General features: G+C 32.3%; 2 protein-coding genes across 5 annotated transcripts; one reads left to right on the forward strand and one right to left on the reverse strand.

The window, feature by feature from the left end:
- Positions 1-418: 418 nt before the first annotated feature.
- Positions 419-4,977, forward strand: LOC120256383. Of its 4 annotated transcripts, none has more exons than XR_005535281.1 (11): positions 419-645; positions 751-985; positions 1,274-1,421; positions 1,521-1,625; positions 1,764-1,921; positions 2,061-2,220; positions 2,402-2,538; positions 2,668-3,352; positions 3,832-3,945; positions 4,163-4,419; positions 4,497-4,977. XR_005535281.1 is itself a non-coding variant. In XM_039264079.1 (11 exons), exons 1-11 carry the CDS (start codon positions 510-512, stop codon positions 4,791-4,793), a joined length of 2,430 nt encoding a protein of 809 aa, XP_039120013.1. In that variant the 5' UTR covers positions 419-509; the 3' UTR covers positions 4,794-4,977. The 4 variants fall into 4 exon arrangements, 1 of the variants encoding a protein (XP_039120013.1); XM_039264079.1 differs by having other exon boundaries at positions 3,832-3,934; positions 4,153-4,414; positions 4,493-4,977; XR_005535282.1 differs by lacking the exon at positions 419-645 and having other exon boundaries at positions 845-985; positions 1,063-1,421.
- Positions 4,978-5,043: 66 nt separating this feature from the next.
- On the reverse strand, positions 5,044-6,846 carry LOC120256385 (pathogenesis-related thaumatin-like protein 3.5). The gene is made up of 4 exons (XM_039264081.1): positions 6,714-6,846; positions 6,289-6,625; positions 5,875-6,210; positions 5,044-5,268 (listed from the first exon to the last, which is right to left on the reverse strand). The coding sequence occupies exons 1-4, from the start codon at positions 6,757-6,759 to the stop codon at positions 5,139-5,141; spliced, it is 849 nt and encodes a 282-aa protein (XP_039120015.1). The 5' UTR covers positions 6,760-6,846; the 3' UTR covers positions 5,044-5,138.
- Between the last annotated feature and the right edge of the window lie 7,430 nt (positions 6,847-14,276).

Here is a 14,276-nt window from a genome sequence, read left to right on the forward strand (position 1 = left end):
TTTGCAATAAAAAATAATTGATTATAAATTATGCAACCCTAGACTCATTTCAGAGAATATATCAATCATGAAAATAAATATAAACCATAATTTTCAGAAAAAGAAAAACCTAAAAAATCAATGAGTGAGTTCAAATTGATGTCCTTTTTAACTGACATAAAATTCCATGAAACTATATAAGTACATGTTTTAAACGGGAAGTGGGCCCCTTAGTCAATTTCCCAAAAGTCCACAAAAATCAATCCAGAGCCTTCTTCCTGAAAGTTACATTAAAAACAAGCCCAACAAAAAGCCCATGGGCCTATCATTTTCGCGGGCCCCACCACCCTCCTCTTCATCTCCCACCCACTGAAAGCACGAACTTATTAAAAAAAAACTCTTCCATTTTATAATATATATATATATATTAAAGAAAAACAGAAGGGAAAAGAAGAAGAAGAAGAAGAAAAAAGGAAAAATATATAATTTTTTAATTAATTAATAAATAATAATAATAATAAAAAAAATCAATGATCCTGCCGCTTCCGCTTCTCCGCCACAACGTTCCTCCGTCGCTGCTCCGCTGCTCTGCCCGGCGGTCGGCTCACCGGCAGGTTCTGGCATCACTCCGAGGTGATCAATGGAAGCTCTCCAACATCGATCCAGGTCCTTCTCTCTCTCTCTCTCTCTCTCTCTCTCTCTCTCTCTCTCGTTGGTGTTCTCTTTCTTTCTCTTGATCTCTTGATCTTGAATTCGAGTGTGGTTCTACAGAGGCGGTGCAGGAGAGGCTGAGTTCATGGCTGCTGAAAGCTCAGGCTTTGCTCACCGACGTGGCGGCACCGCTGGTGAAGCAGGGGCAGGGGAAGAAAGCTGGAAAAGAGAGTGATATGGAGGGAGTGGATGGAGAGGAAGAGATTTTTGTGGATTCTGAGATGACTGTTGAGAGAATGACCCCAAATGGGTGCCTCTCGTTTGCGGCTGCTGTCTCGATTGAGCAGTTTGGCAGGTTTGTTTCCCGATTGTTGTTGATCTCTGGATTGTGATTTGAATTATTTGATGCTGATTAGTGAATTTGATGCATAGGGATGACTACTAAAGAGATTGAATTCTATTCTGCAAAAAGATGAGTTTTTGTTGGATTTTTTGTTATGCTGTGATTTCTTGTAGTTTACCTATGAAAAATCTCTGAAACAATTAAGTGGGTGATGGAAAGCATTTTCTACTTCCATATGAAGTATTTGTGTTTTTTATTGTTGGATTTTGATGGTGTTGCAATTGGCAAGTGAGATTGCAGGATGAATGGGTTGACAGGAAGGAAGATGCAGAGGATTTTCGAGGCATTGGCACCGGAACATGCTCAATTTGATGCGAGAAGCTTAGTGGAGTATTGTTGCTTTAGATATTTGTCAAGGGATAGTTCTGATTTCCACCCCGGCTTGAAGGTCTGCTCTATCCCAATGTGCAGTTATAAGAATGAGATGGACTTTTGCTGTTTATTAGATGGTTTGCTTTACATGCATAGTGCACCGATACTTTTTCAGGATCCTGCATTCCAGAGACTTATTTTCCTAACAATGCTTGCTTGGGAGCAACCTTACAGTACAGGTAGTGATTTGCAAGTTGATTCAGAGAATTCCTCTTTGCAGGTTTGTGTTTTAGGACGGTAGATACTTGAGTGATTTTCTAAAGTTCTTCCATTTCAAAAAAGCAAATCTTTCTAATACCATATGATTGGCTCAAACTTCTAGTCTTGTGCTAATCTTTAATACTTTTTTATGTTGTAGAGGAGATTAGTTGGTAAAGAGGCCTTTGTTCGAATAGCTCCTGCAGTTGCAGGTGTGGCAGACTCATCAACAGCTCATCACCTTTTCAAAGCCCTTGCTGGAGCTGAAAATGGGATCTCATTGAGCTTGTGGATGACATTTATTGCTGAACTTTTCAAGTGAGTTCATGTCGGACAATCTAGTGCTTTGCATTTGATATTCATCAATGTTTGGGTGATTAATCGTTTTGCAACTCAAATTTTTTACTGTACTACTTTTTTTTTATCTAATGAATTACCTTGATTTGTAATAATGTAGGGTACATGAGGGAAGGAAGTCATACCAAACTAATGATGTTATGCAAAAGGAGCAACTTTTATGCATTGGTTCTAGTAGGAAGAGACCTGTTTTAAAATGGGAGGGTAACATTGCATGGCCTGGAAATCTAACTCTTACAGACAGTGCACTATATTTTGAGGTAAATTAGGTTTTTTGAAATTTTTCATGAAGCAGTACCTTTAAACAGTTGATTTTTTTCATATCATTTTGAACTATATTAGTTCCATAATGTGTTACAGTCAAGATATTGTAGAGTTGCACATTAGCTTAAGTAGAATGATATTGGGCCCAACTATTGTCTCTTGCATTGATATTGGCAGGCAATTGGACTGACAGGTGCTAAAAACATTATAAGGTTGGATCTCAAATGTCATGGTTCACAAGTCAAGAAAACAAAAGTTGGACCTTTAGGATCCAAACTTTTTGATTCAGCTGTCTCTGTTTCATCAGGGGAACTGTGAGTAAGCTTTCCAAAAAAAAAAAATTCACTTTTGTGATCCTCCGTTCATAACTTCATACTGTGTCTGAATGCGGTATGTCAATTCCATGAATTTTGAAGATAATCTTATGCTTGAATAATTCTCAGATCAGAAACTTGGGTTTTGGAATTTGTTGATTTTGGTGGAGAAATGAGACGGGAAGTTTGGCATGCTTTCATTAGTGAGGTTATTTCTTTATATAAGTTCATACGTGAATTTGGACCAGTTGATGGTGATCCCTTAATACATCAAGTATATGGTGCTCAAAAAGGTAAAAGCAGAGCCATTAGAAGTGTGGCAAACAGTATTGCGCGGTTGCAATCTCTTCAGTTTATTCGGAGATTAGCTGAAGATCCAGCAAAACTAGTCCAGTTTTCATACCTAAGGAATGTACCTTATGGCGATGTTGTTCTCCAAACCTTGGCGGTGAACTTTTGGGGTGGGCAACTGATAAGAAAGTTTAAACAGGAAGGCTACCTGTCTACTCGGTGGGGCATACCTGAAGAGCTTTCAGTCAGCAATATTCATATATTTGATGTAGATGGAAGTGTATACTTGCGCAAGTGGATGAGATCTCCAACTTGGGGAACCAGTGCCTCTGTTACATTCTGGAAGAACACATCAGTCAAACAAGGGATCATATTGAGCAAGAATCATGTTGTCGCTGATCTGAATCTTGTGGAAAGGGCTGCATTAACATGCAGAGAGAAAAGCTGGATGGTGGAAAAGACTCAAGCGACTATTGATGCTGCTATGATCAAGGGCATTCCAAGCAACATCGACCTCTTCAAGGTGCTCTTCACTTACAGTAGCCCAAGTTTTTCTTTTCTTTTTCTTTTTCTTTTTGTCTCGTGTGTGTGTGTGTGTGTGTGTGTGTGTGAGTGTGTCCATTCATGTTGGATATCTAGTTGTTGAGTGACAATTAGGCTTTAAAGCCATTATTGCCTAATTGTCGGTTCCAAAACTAGGGGGCCAATGTCCATTCATGTTGGATATCTTGTTGAGTGACAATTAGGCTTTAAAGTGATTATAGCCTAATTGTTGGTTCCAAAACTAGGGGGTCAATGTTCGATTTTGTCCCTCAACTGAAAAATATTCATGTTCACCTCACAAATGATGGATTTAATCTTTTTCTCCTGGATGAAGGACGAATACGTAGCATTGGCCTGTAGTTTAGGGACTAATCGTGATTTTAAACCTAGTAATACACAAAATTATCTCTTTGATGATTTATATGTTTGTCCCTTGTGATGTTCATTTGGTCAATGCAGGAGCTTATGCTTCCTTGTGTGTTTGTTGTTAAAAACTTCGACAAACTCCGACGATGGGAGGAGCCACGATGGACATTATCTTTCCTTGTTTTTGCCTATACTAGTTACATTCAGGTAAGAAGCATTAGCACTAATATTTGTGGCTATTGTTTGTTTGGTCTCTAATAATGTTTTCCCATTTACTTTTATAGCTCTTCAAAGGGTGAAAGTTTGTTTATTTTGTAGAAATAATAAGGCTGCTTGACTTCAAACTATACCTTTTTCGACCGATGAGATTTCTGGTACTGTTTGATTTCTGACTAATTCTCTAATTCTCGTGATCACTGGTCAGGAACCTGCTCCCATATGTATTCCCCTCGACATTGATGCTTATGGGTACTGCCATGTTATTTCTAAAGGGACTAAAAGAACAAGGCCGGTTGGGCAGATCTATTGGTAAAGTTACAATACGAGATCAACCACCATCCAACACAATTCAGAAGATCATAGCTCTCAAAGAGGCCATGGCCGACATGGAGGATTTTCTCCAAAGGGTTAATATCTTTCTTTTAAAGGTCCGAACAATCATCTTAGCAGGCCAACCCTGAGGTACGCCAGAAAACAAATGCAATATAATTCCCTCAGTAATTCTATCAAATTTCAATGTTTTCGATTCTGTTTGACAGATCACAAGAGATGTTGCTCTTTTGCTGCTGTGTGGTTCAATTGTTCTTCTAGTAATTCCTTTCAAGTACATCTTCGCCTTTGTCCTCTTCGATCTCTTCACACGGGAGCTGGAATTCCGGAAAGAAATGGTGATTAGATTCATGAACCTTCTAAAGGAACGGTGGGCATCGGTATATGCTGCGCCGGTGATCGTGTTACCATATGAGGATGATAAATCCAACTCTGAAACAACTATCGTCAAGGAAGGAGATCAAACCAATACCGATAGAATTCAAAGAAACTCGCCTAAATCTTGATGCAAGAAGTGATAAATAAACACAGTTTCTCACTAACCTCCGGCTTCTGTCTGCCTTTCATGTACAGGATTAGAAGTAGGAATACTGTCTCTGGTTCATTGGAAAAACTGAAAAATGTATACGAAAAAGACGAGAATTATTCTGTAAAACCAAATAAGCAATGCAGAGCTTCCTTTGATGAATATTTGATGTCCATTTCTTGATGAGAAAAATACGAAAATTGTACAGCTTTCAGATGAATGAATTCCCATAGTCCAAATCAAATAAATTGAATTTTAATTCTGATTTACATGGTGGAAAAATATCAGTATATATATACATGTATGTATGTGAAATTATGCTTAATTAGGCCAACAGCCACAAACTGAGAATGCTTGAGATCATGAAAAGCAGCAATTTATGAACAAATTCAAAGCTTCTGTTTGATCCATTGCAAATCAGCCTGTTGTCATGATATGTGCACACTGTTTGTTTCCTGAAAACAATCAAAGAATCATATATTTAATTGGCACATTAACAAATATCATCAATTATAGAACAAACCAAAAAGAGTAGAAGAGATGATTAAATTCCATAGATCTAGAAAAATAACCAATATAAAACATATTTTTCTACTAATAAATCCTTATATTTTTATTCATAAATTATATAAGCATTAAAATAGTTAGATACAAACTAAACATAATATTTAAGCCCGATTCAACCCAAAAACTTAACCTAATACGATGTTAACATCATCTTATATATTCAAATCCATATTTTCAAATTAACCCATATTATGCTATTAGTTGTTTTAACTGTTTTTTTTACAAGATTTAACCCACAAGCTTAAGCTAATAGAATAAAAAACATAGACTTACAAACCATCAGTTACTCTAATAAAAACTAGTATGAAACTCAACATCTCAACACTTATTTAAAGTAAAAATACAAGAAAATTAATCATTCTAACCCCTCAAAACAACTAAATTTGTTTACCCATCACTCCTACATACCAATTAGGTGTGCGTCAATAAAAACTTAGTTCTATATATACTAAAAATAAACATGGCTAATAAAAATATTAATCTATTATACTAACCTGCCAGCACAAAAGGTGATGATATAATCAGCTCCAAAACAAGTGAAAATACTAGTAGGATCATCATATGCATAACTATAAGCAGTGGGGCAAACAGACTTAAACTTCTTAGAATAGTAAGTAGGTTGGCAAGTCATGGAATTCCCATGCACTCCTCTGCAACAATACTCATCTGTGTTAAACACATCACATGCACTCCGGCACGCCACCGTCCTTTTCCCGACCTTCACCGCCAGCTCCGACGGACAATCATCGCGCAAATCACCGTCACACCCGGCCGTGCTACAATTTCCGCTCACTCCATTCACTGCTCTCACACTCATCGGCAGATTGAACCTGTCGAAATATAATTAGTATTAAAGTATATTATGATAGTCTTTGAATGATCTCTGTGTTTGCTAATATTATCATTACCCGTCGACAAGACTGACGTCGTAAAAGTCTGGATTTGCTAATGTGAATTCAGCTAAGGTTGCCGGAGGCTCACCGGAGCCGGCACACTTGAGATTGGTGCCACAGTTACCAGTTTCACATGAGCCATTGCCGGAGCTATCAAAGTTGCAGCCGCTGCGGCCCCATATCCGGCCGGACCACCCGACTGGCGCCGTGAACACTATCGATTGGCCGGACTTTAGAGGGAAGCCTCCGCCGCCGAAGTTGTCTCCGGGAGTGATCCCCGGCCAAACCATCTCATTGCATTGGTTAACTATTGTGAAAATTCTCGCACCTTCGCTATGTTTTAGTAAAATCACTGCAATCGTTATTATTGATATAAGTTAATGCACATCAATGTGACTAGTTAAAATAGACTAACATGTATCAAAGGAGAAAGTAATAACCTGATGATGTGAAGATGAAGATGATGACTCTTATATGAGTTGCCATTGCTTCTATTTTGTATTTTCTTTCTTTTGGTTTGATATTGTATGATGGAGAAGAATAAAAAGGAAATGTGTTGGTTTATAAGGAAATGAGAAGTGGAAGAGTGGGAGAAGAATACGTGGGAATGAAACATAGATTTATTGCTAAAATATAGTTAAGAGGTTTATGCTGATGTGCCTTGGTACCTTGCTTGAGTCAATAGTGCAAGTACGAGGAGTTTGTAGATTCCTTTCTTTTCTCTGGGTTGTTCGTTCTTTTCATTTTGTTAAATAAATTTTGGATAATTCTTTTGTTTTGTTTTATTGCTATTTAAAATACTTTAGCTCATGTTCAGTGTTTTTTTATATATAAATATGAATAAGTCGTATGAGGACATACGATAAATATGAATACAAGCTCTACAACACATATGCCCTCACCTTATCTACCTAAAGAATTTGACGTCAATAAACCAAATGGTCGTTTGTTGTTTAATAATTTTTTAAAAAAAATATATATATTTAGAAGCTCATTTTTATTTTATTTTATTAACAATATGACCAAACTGCCACATACATGAAAGTCAAGTGCCTTAATTGTTCAGTCGTGAAGTAAACTTAATTTTTATTATAAAAAAGTAAAATGCAATACAGTGAGTATTTTATTTTAATAAAACTAATTTATAAAACTATAAACAAAATTTTATGAAGCAAATAAATAAAAAAATTCTCATTTACTTATCAAAACAACAAAACGAACTTCCAGTCAAAGAATTGATGATAAAAGAAAAAAAATCAAATTAAAGTGTCCATGCTTCAGAAATATTTATGTATAATTACGAATGAATTAGCAATTTTTTTACAAATATTGAATATTTTAATAATACATATATGTAAAATAAAGTTAATGTATTGCATATCTTGATAATAAATTTTTTAAGTGTATATATTTATAATTATGGGTTAGCAAATTTCTGTATTTGTTGTATGTAAATTGAAAGTAGAATTGGATTGCTTTTGTTTTGTTTTGTTTTGGTTTTTTTTTAATTAGTTATAAAGTTTTAGAATTAAAAGGACATGAGAAGCATCATTTTCAAGAGACAGAAATTTCTAGAGCTTAGATGATGATGAGAATGACTACTTGGTGGATCTTATCTAAACAAGATCTTTAAATAAAATAAATAAATAAAAGTTTAAAATTCATTTGAAAAACTCTCTATAAATATTATAATATTGACATATAAAAGTCAAAGAAACAAAAAAATTTTTCCTTTAATCAAATTGGTTGAAAAGAAGCATTTTTCATTGATGAAATCATAGAGCATTTAATTACATCAAAATTAAGAACATGGTTAAAAGAGTTTTTTAAAAGTTTAAAAGTCTATCTCACTGGAAAATGAGTACTCTGTGTCTCTCTCTCTTTTTCTTTTTATAAAGCAATGCTTTATTAACATCAATAACTCAGTTGACCATATAATCTCATCAATAATAAAGACAAAGGATTGATATAAAAACTTGTATGTAATATTTCAATAATATTAAAACAACCACTTTTTTTGGTATTAATAATAATAATAATAATAATAATAAAAGAATCCATGCAGAGGAAAGATGAGGGCATCATCCAACATTAATATCTCAAAAATAAATAAGTAAATAATGATAGCATCCTGTGAATTCAACATCAAATAAACATCCATCTACTAGCATCAGCAAATGGAGCACTTTTTTTTGACTAATCTTGCTCAAAAAAAGATAGAGAGGGAAATGCCCAAAAAATGGCAATGTAAAGCTCAAATGATAAAGAGATGCCAGCTCTCAGGAAATGGATGGGAAGAGGAAATTATCCATCTTTGGAATTAGCATCCAAAATGAAGTCATGCTCAATCTTCCAAATCCCAAATTTAATTACTTGCATAGGGTAGATGTCTCTGAGAGATTGCAAAGTTGAGACTAGATTTGACAATGACAACAAAGTCCGCAAGTTTGGATTTCTTTAAATTCGAGTTGCAAACAATTAAAGAAAGAATTTTTTTTTATATATATTAGATGAGTATTTATATATCAACATAGATAATGTTTTTTTTTAATTATTATAAGTATATTTATTTCATGATTTTACTAATTTTGCAAGAGTTGTTATTCTATTATTTTTAATCAACATCTTTGACTAATGATGCATATACTTGTATTAAATCGAGAATTACAACAAATCAAAGAAGTTCAGGATATTTTTGATCTCATTGAAATCTGTGAGAAAGCTTATGATGATATTTCGTGAGTAGCTTGAGCTCAATTTGAAATTTTGAGCTTTTAAAATGAGATTAAGTTTAGTTTTTGAGTGTCAAAATTAATTTCAAGTCAAGTAATACTCTATCAAGCTTTACTAGATAGCTCAAATTATATAAATATCTTATATTTTTATGTATTTATTATAATATTATTATATAATATGTTATTTTATTTAAAACAATATATGATTTGTGAGGTTTTAATTTCGAACTAAATTTTTTTATATTTTCAATCGTTAAATAATTGTTTTATTTTAATTTCAAGCTAAATCAAACTAATCTCAAATAAATTTTTTCAAGCTAATTTCTTTAATTCTAATTTCAAGCTAAATCAAACTAATCTCGAGCAAATTTTTTCAAGCTAGGAGCCAATCAATATTGATTGAAGCTCTAGTTGAGCTTCGTTTGAGCAAGCTCAACCCATAAATGGCTCAATCAAGCTTAGCATGCCATCCATTTGATTAAGGCTGAATCAAGCTTATCTGGATAGTTAAAAAAATATGTAAATATATATATTTTTTATATATTTTTATGATATTTAATGTTATTATATTAAAAATAGGGAAAATAAATTATAGGTCCCTGAAAGTTTCAAAACTTCTCAAACAGACTCTCGACATTTCAATTTTCTAGACAGACTCTCATTTTTCAGTTTACTTTCTTTTCAGTCACTGCTGTTCACTTTGTCAATTTATTTTATTTTATAACATGTACTTTTCATTTAATAAATATATTTTTTGTTTAACATTGCAGAGTTTATGTGGAATTACAAAACTTTTCACTTAATATATTACTTTTTTCTTTTAATATAGTTTTTGATGTATAATATATGACTTTTCCGTTTTATATCATTTGTTTTGCTTAAAAAACTAAGGGGACATTTCGGTCACCATCAGCTGCCTTTTATAACAGAAAAAAATAAACCGTCTACAAAAAGATCTTTTGGGAATACCCAAATTTGATTGGACGATTTGTGAATAAGTGAAACTTGGAAGGACTTACAGGCATTTCCAGTTAAAAATATGATATAATTGTATTGTTTATCACTAAAAACAAAAATCAAGTTGTAAATGTGTTTTTTTTTTTTTCTTAATGCACTAAATCCACTTGAATTTTACATTAAAAAACTAATAAATTCATTCAATTTTAATTTTGAGCTAATAATAACTCATAAGCTTTTAAAGCTAATTTCCCATTTTAAGGCCAAGCTATTCAATTTGAGCCCGGTTCTTTTAAAGGAGTAGATATATTTTATTTTTTTTTATAAATTTATTTGATTTTAATTTTGCGCTAAATCAAACCCAGGTGGAATACAGCCTTTTCAAGCTAATTTTCCATCTCAATGCTATGCTATTTAATTTTGGTTGAACTCTAGTAGGGCTAAGCATAATCAAGCTCATCTCATTTAAAATAGGAAAGGAAATTATAGATCTTTTGCCAAAAATACATTAAAAAATAAAAATCAAATAATTATAAAAAGGGTTTGATGAGTTTTGTGGGTATAAAAAGAGTCTAAAAGGCTAATTTATTAAAAAAAGTAAAGAGATACAAGGAAAAAAAGAAAAGAGAAAAGACAACAAACAACCACAACCTTAACAAAAAGAAACAAGAGGGTAAATTTTTCATGTGGTCACCGTGTTATGGTTGATTTTCATTTTGGTCATTGTGTTTCAATTTATATCTTTTTGATTATTAAATATTGATTTGTTTTCACCGTGAGGTCATTTGGGGTTTTCCGGCCAATTTTAAATGATGTGGCAACTGGAAATGCCACGTCACTTACTTTATTTTCCGGATTAAGTAGTTCGAGTCGACATCAGACGATCTGTCGCTCTCCAACTGGGATGAGAGAAAATATTAAAATAAAGCGACGTGATATTTTTCGTCAGCGTTATTTAAAATTGGTCGAAAACCGTTGACTCTCGGAAAACAAATCAATATCTAATGACTAAAAAGATATAAATTGAAACACAATGACCAAAATGAAAATCAGTCATAACACGGTGACTACTAGAAAGAAAACCAAAAGTTAACAAAAATTATAACCGTCAAACAAAGAATTTCATGATCCATCTTATGGAAAGCCTCGATCTTGGTGAAATAAAGGAGTAATATGCAAGTTGGACCCATGCATAGCAAACTTGTAAGCGGCTCCAATTCGACATCTAGGAATAACATGAATCCTAGGATTGCCTGTTGAAATGATGAGATTGCGAATAATGGTAATCCAATGATTTGATCTCCAATCATTTAAACATCAACCAATTTTGATAGCGGCAAGAAGCTCAGAATAAGAGATGAAGATATGTTGAACTGAAACATTATTATTGCAAATACTGTTAAGAGCCACAATCAAAGCATTAGCTTCTGCATCCATCCTAGACATTGTAAGGATATAACTGCAGCCTGCCAAAAAGATACATAAGTTTGAATTCGATATAAAGAAACCAGTGTCACCATCAGAGTGTTCTTCATGCCAGACTACAGAAGTAAATATTAACAGACCATCAGAAGTGAAAAAGTTGGAGATGATCAAGCTCTTACCTAGTTGAGGCTTAGCATAAGAAGAGAATTCCTTAGCATGCCCAATAGCTTTAGAGGCAATTGTGTTATAATAAGGCAATTCATTTCCTGAAAATGTAGTTGCATCTCGCTTTCCAAATAAACCAAACAGTGGCAATAGAAATTGCCTTAATAAAAGCAGGATGACAACCCGTGAAAGTTGAAGCCAATAACCAGAAGTGAAAACTATGGGGAAAAGACAAGCTTTTCCCAATAATTTGACTAACCAGATTCCAAATAAACTGAAATTTGGGGCAAGTATTAGAAAGGTGCTCAACAGTTTTCATGATATGAGTAACTTGTGTGTATTCCATGATATGAAACAATCACATTGAAAAAATTTTATTAAATTCAAAACAAAACCATTGCAGGACATGAGGTACAAAATGAACAATTTGAGAAAAATAAAAAAAATAAGTATTCATTGAAAGCTAGCTCTAAGCACCTAACCAATATATATACATTCCATAGATTAAATTATGATATTTATATGCCAAATCTAAATCTCAAAACCCAACTCAATTTGTTTGATAATTTCAGTTGATTTACTAATAAAATAAATGGAAATATTAAAATTCAAGAGATATTTTTTTAATTTTTAAAAAAATACTAATGAAAATTAATGTAGAGTTACCTAAATAAGTGATTTTGACTTCAAATTGGATTCTATATCTCACCCTTGACTTGAGAGATATTGTGTTGCGAATGTCTCATCTCAACTTGAAGCTGGCTTAAAAAAATAATATTTACTAATGAAAATTGATGTAGGTGGTAAATATTTGGGTTGCCTAAACAAGTGATTTTGACTTCAAATTGGATTCTTAATATTTTACCCCTGACTTAAGAGATATAATACTGCGAGTATCTCATCTTGAACTAAAGAGGTAAACATCTACTATAATTAAATTTACTAAAATTACATAAAAAATAAATTTACTAAATTTAAAAATCAAATAGATTTTTTCTAAATGATCAATAACAATAAACTCTTCACCTTTAATAAATAAACAAAAAACTCCAACAAAAATTTGACATATCAACATTAACATGAAGTTAAAGTTGCTCCCGCAACACATCATATAGTATCTCACCCATGACTTGAGAAATATAGTGTTGTGAGTATCTCATCCCGAAATCAAGAGGTAAAAGTCTACTTGTAAATTAAATATATATGTATATATATATATATTAGTGAAAATTGATGTATGTGGTAAATATTCGTTACTTAAACAAGTGATTTTGACTTCAAATTGAATTCTTCATGTCTCACCTTTGACTTGAGACTTGAGAGATATAGTGTTGCGAGTATCTCATCCCGAGCTGAAGAGGTAAAATCTACTATAATTAAATTATCTAAAATTACAAAAAAAATTTACTAAATTTAAAAATTAAATAGATTTTTTCAAGTATCTTTAATATTAATTTACGGACAAAGTTAACGACAAAGTTAACTGCCCTAATTAGAACCAACCATTACTATTAACTCCATAACAAGAAAGTATTCACCTTCCAACAAACAAAAAGAAACTCCAATAAAATTTTAACAAAGCAGCATAAATAAGAAGATAAAGTTGTTCCCACAGCACATTAGAATACCCGGAAAGATATAATGTTGTGAGTATATTATCCGACTGAAGAGGTAAAAATCTGTTTCTAATTTATATATATATATATATATTAGTGAAAATCGATGTGTTTGAATTGCCGAAACAAGTGATTTTGACTTCAATTAGATTCTTAATATCTCACACATGACTTGAAAGATATAGTTCTACAAGTAATTCATCTCAGACTAAAGATGTAAAAGCATGCTATAAAGTCTGCTATTATTAAATTTACTTAAATTATGAAAAATAAATAATAAATAAAATATACTTAATTTAAAAATTAAATAAATTCTTTCAAGTATCTTTAATGTCAATTTAAGGACAAAGTTAACTGCACTAATTAGAACCAACCATTTCTATTAACTCCGTAACAAGAACCTCTTTACCTTCCAACCAAAAAAAAAAAAGCTTCAATAAAAATTTGACACATCAGCATAAAACAAGATGTTTAAGGGCCTTTCCATGCAAATGCAATTACGTTCCCTGCAATATAACAAAACAACGTTTGGTATGTATAATAAAAAATGTAATTGGAATGCATGTAAAGTTAATTCCTTCGTTTAGTATGAATAGGTTTCTATGTGAAGTTATATGCATTCTCAATTTTGCCCTATAGATATATCTATCTATAGATATTATATAATATATATATATATATATATATATATATATATATATATATATATATATATAAGTTAAAATCCCATCACCAAATCCTTGTAACATCAAATGAATTCATTAAAACCATACAAAAAGCTAAAATCTAGTTTCAAAAAAATATATAAAAATTTAACAAAAAAACATTACAAAAAGTATCTAATGAGTGATTTCTCTTACTCTAGAGTTTTGGAAGGAAAAGAAAAATGAAAGAGTTTTGCTCTAGGGTTTTTAAAATCAAGAAAAAAATAAAGAAAAAAAAATTATTTAAATAAGAGTAGTATTGGAATTTCACTTGCTTATAAATTTTCTCTAGTCAAAGGGAAAGTAATTACATGAAGACTGTTATTTTGTATTGCTCATATTAAAACCAAACGTGTGAAAGTCTTTCACAACTTTACTTTCTCTTGTAAAGTTGTTACTTT

The sequence above is a fragment of the Dioscorea cayenensis genome, unplaced genomic scaffold, assembly GCF_009730915.1.
Source record: "Dioscorea cayenensis subsp. rotundata cultivar TDr96_F1 unplaced genomic scaffold, TDr96_F1_v2_PseudoChromosome.rev07_lg8_w22 25.fasta BLBR01001414.1, whole genome shotgun sequence".
Classification (NCBI taxonomy): Eukaryota; Viridiplantae; Streptophyta; class Magnoliopsida; order Dioscoreales; family Dioscoreaceae; genus Dioscorea; species Dioscorea cayenensis.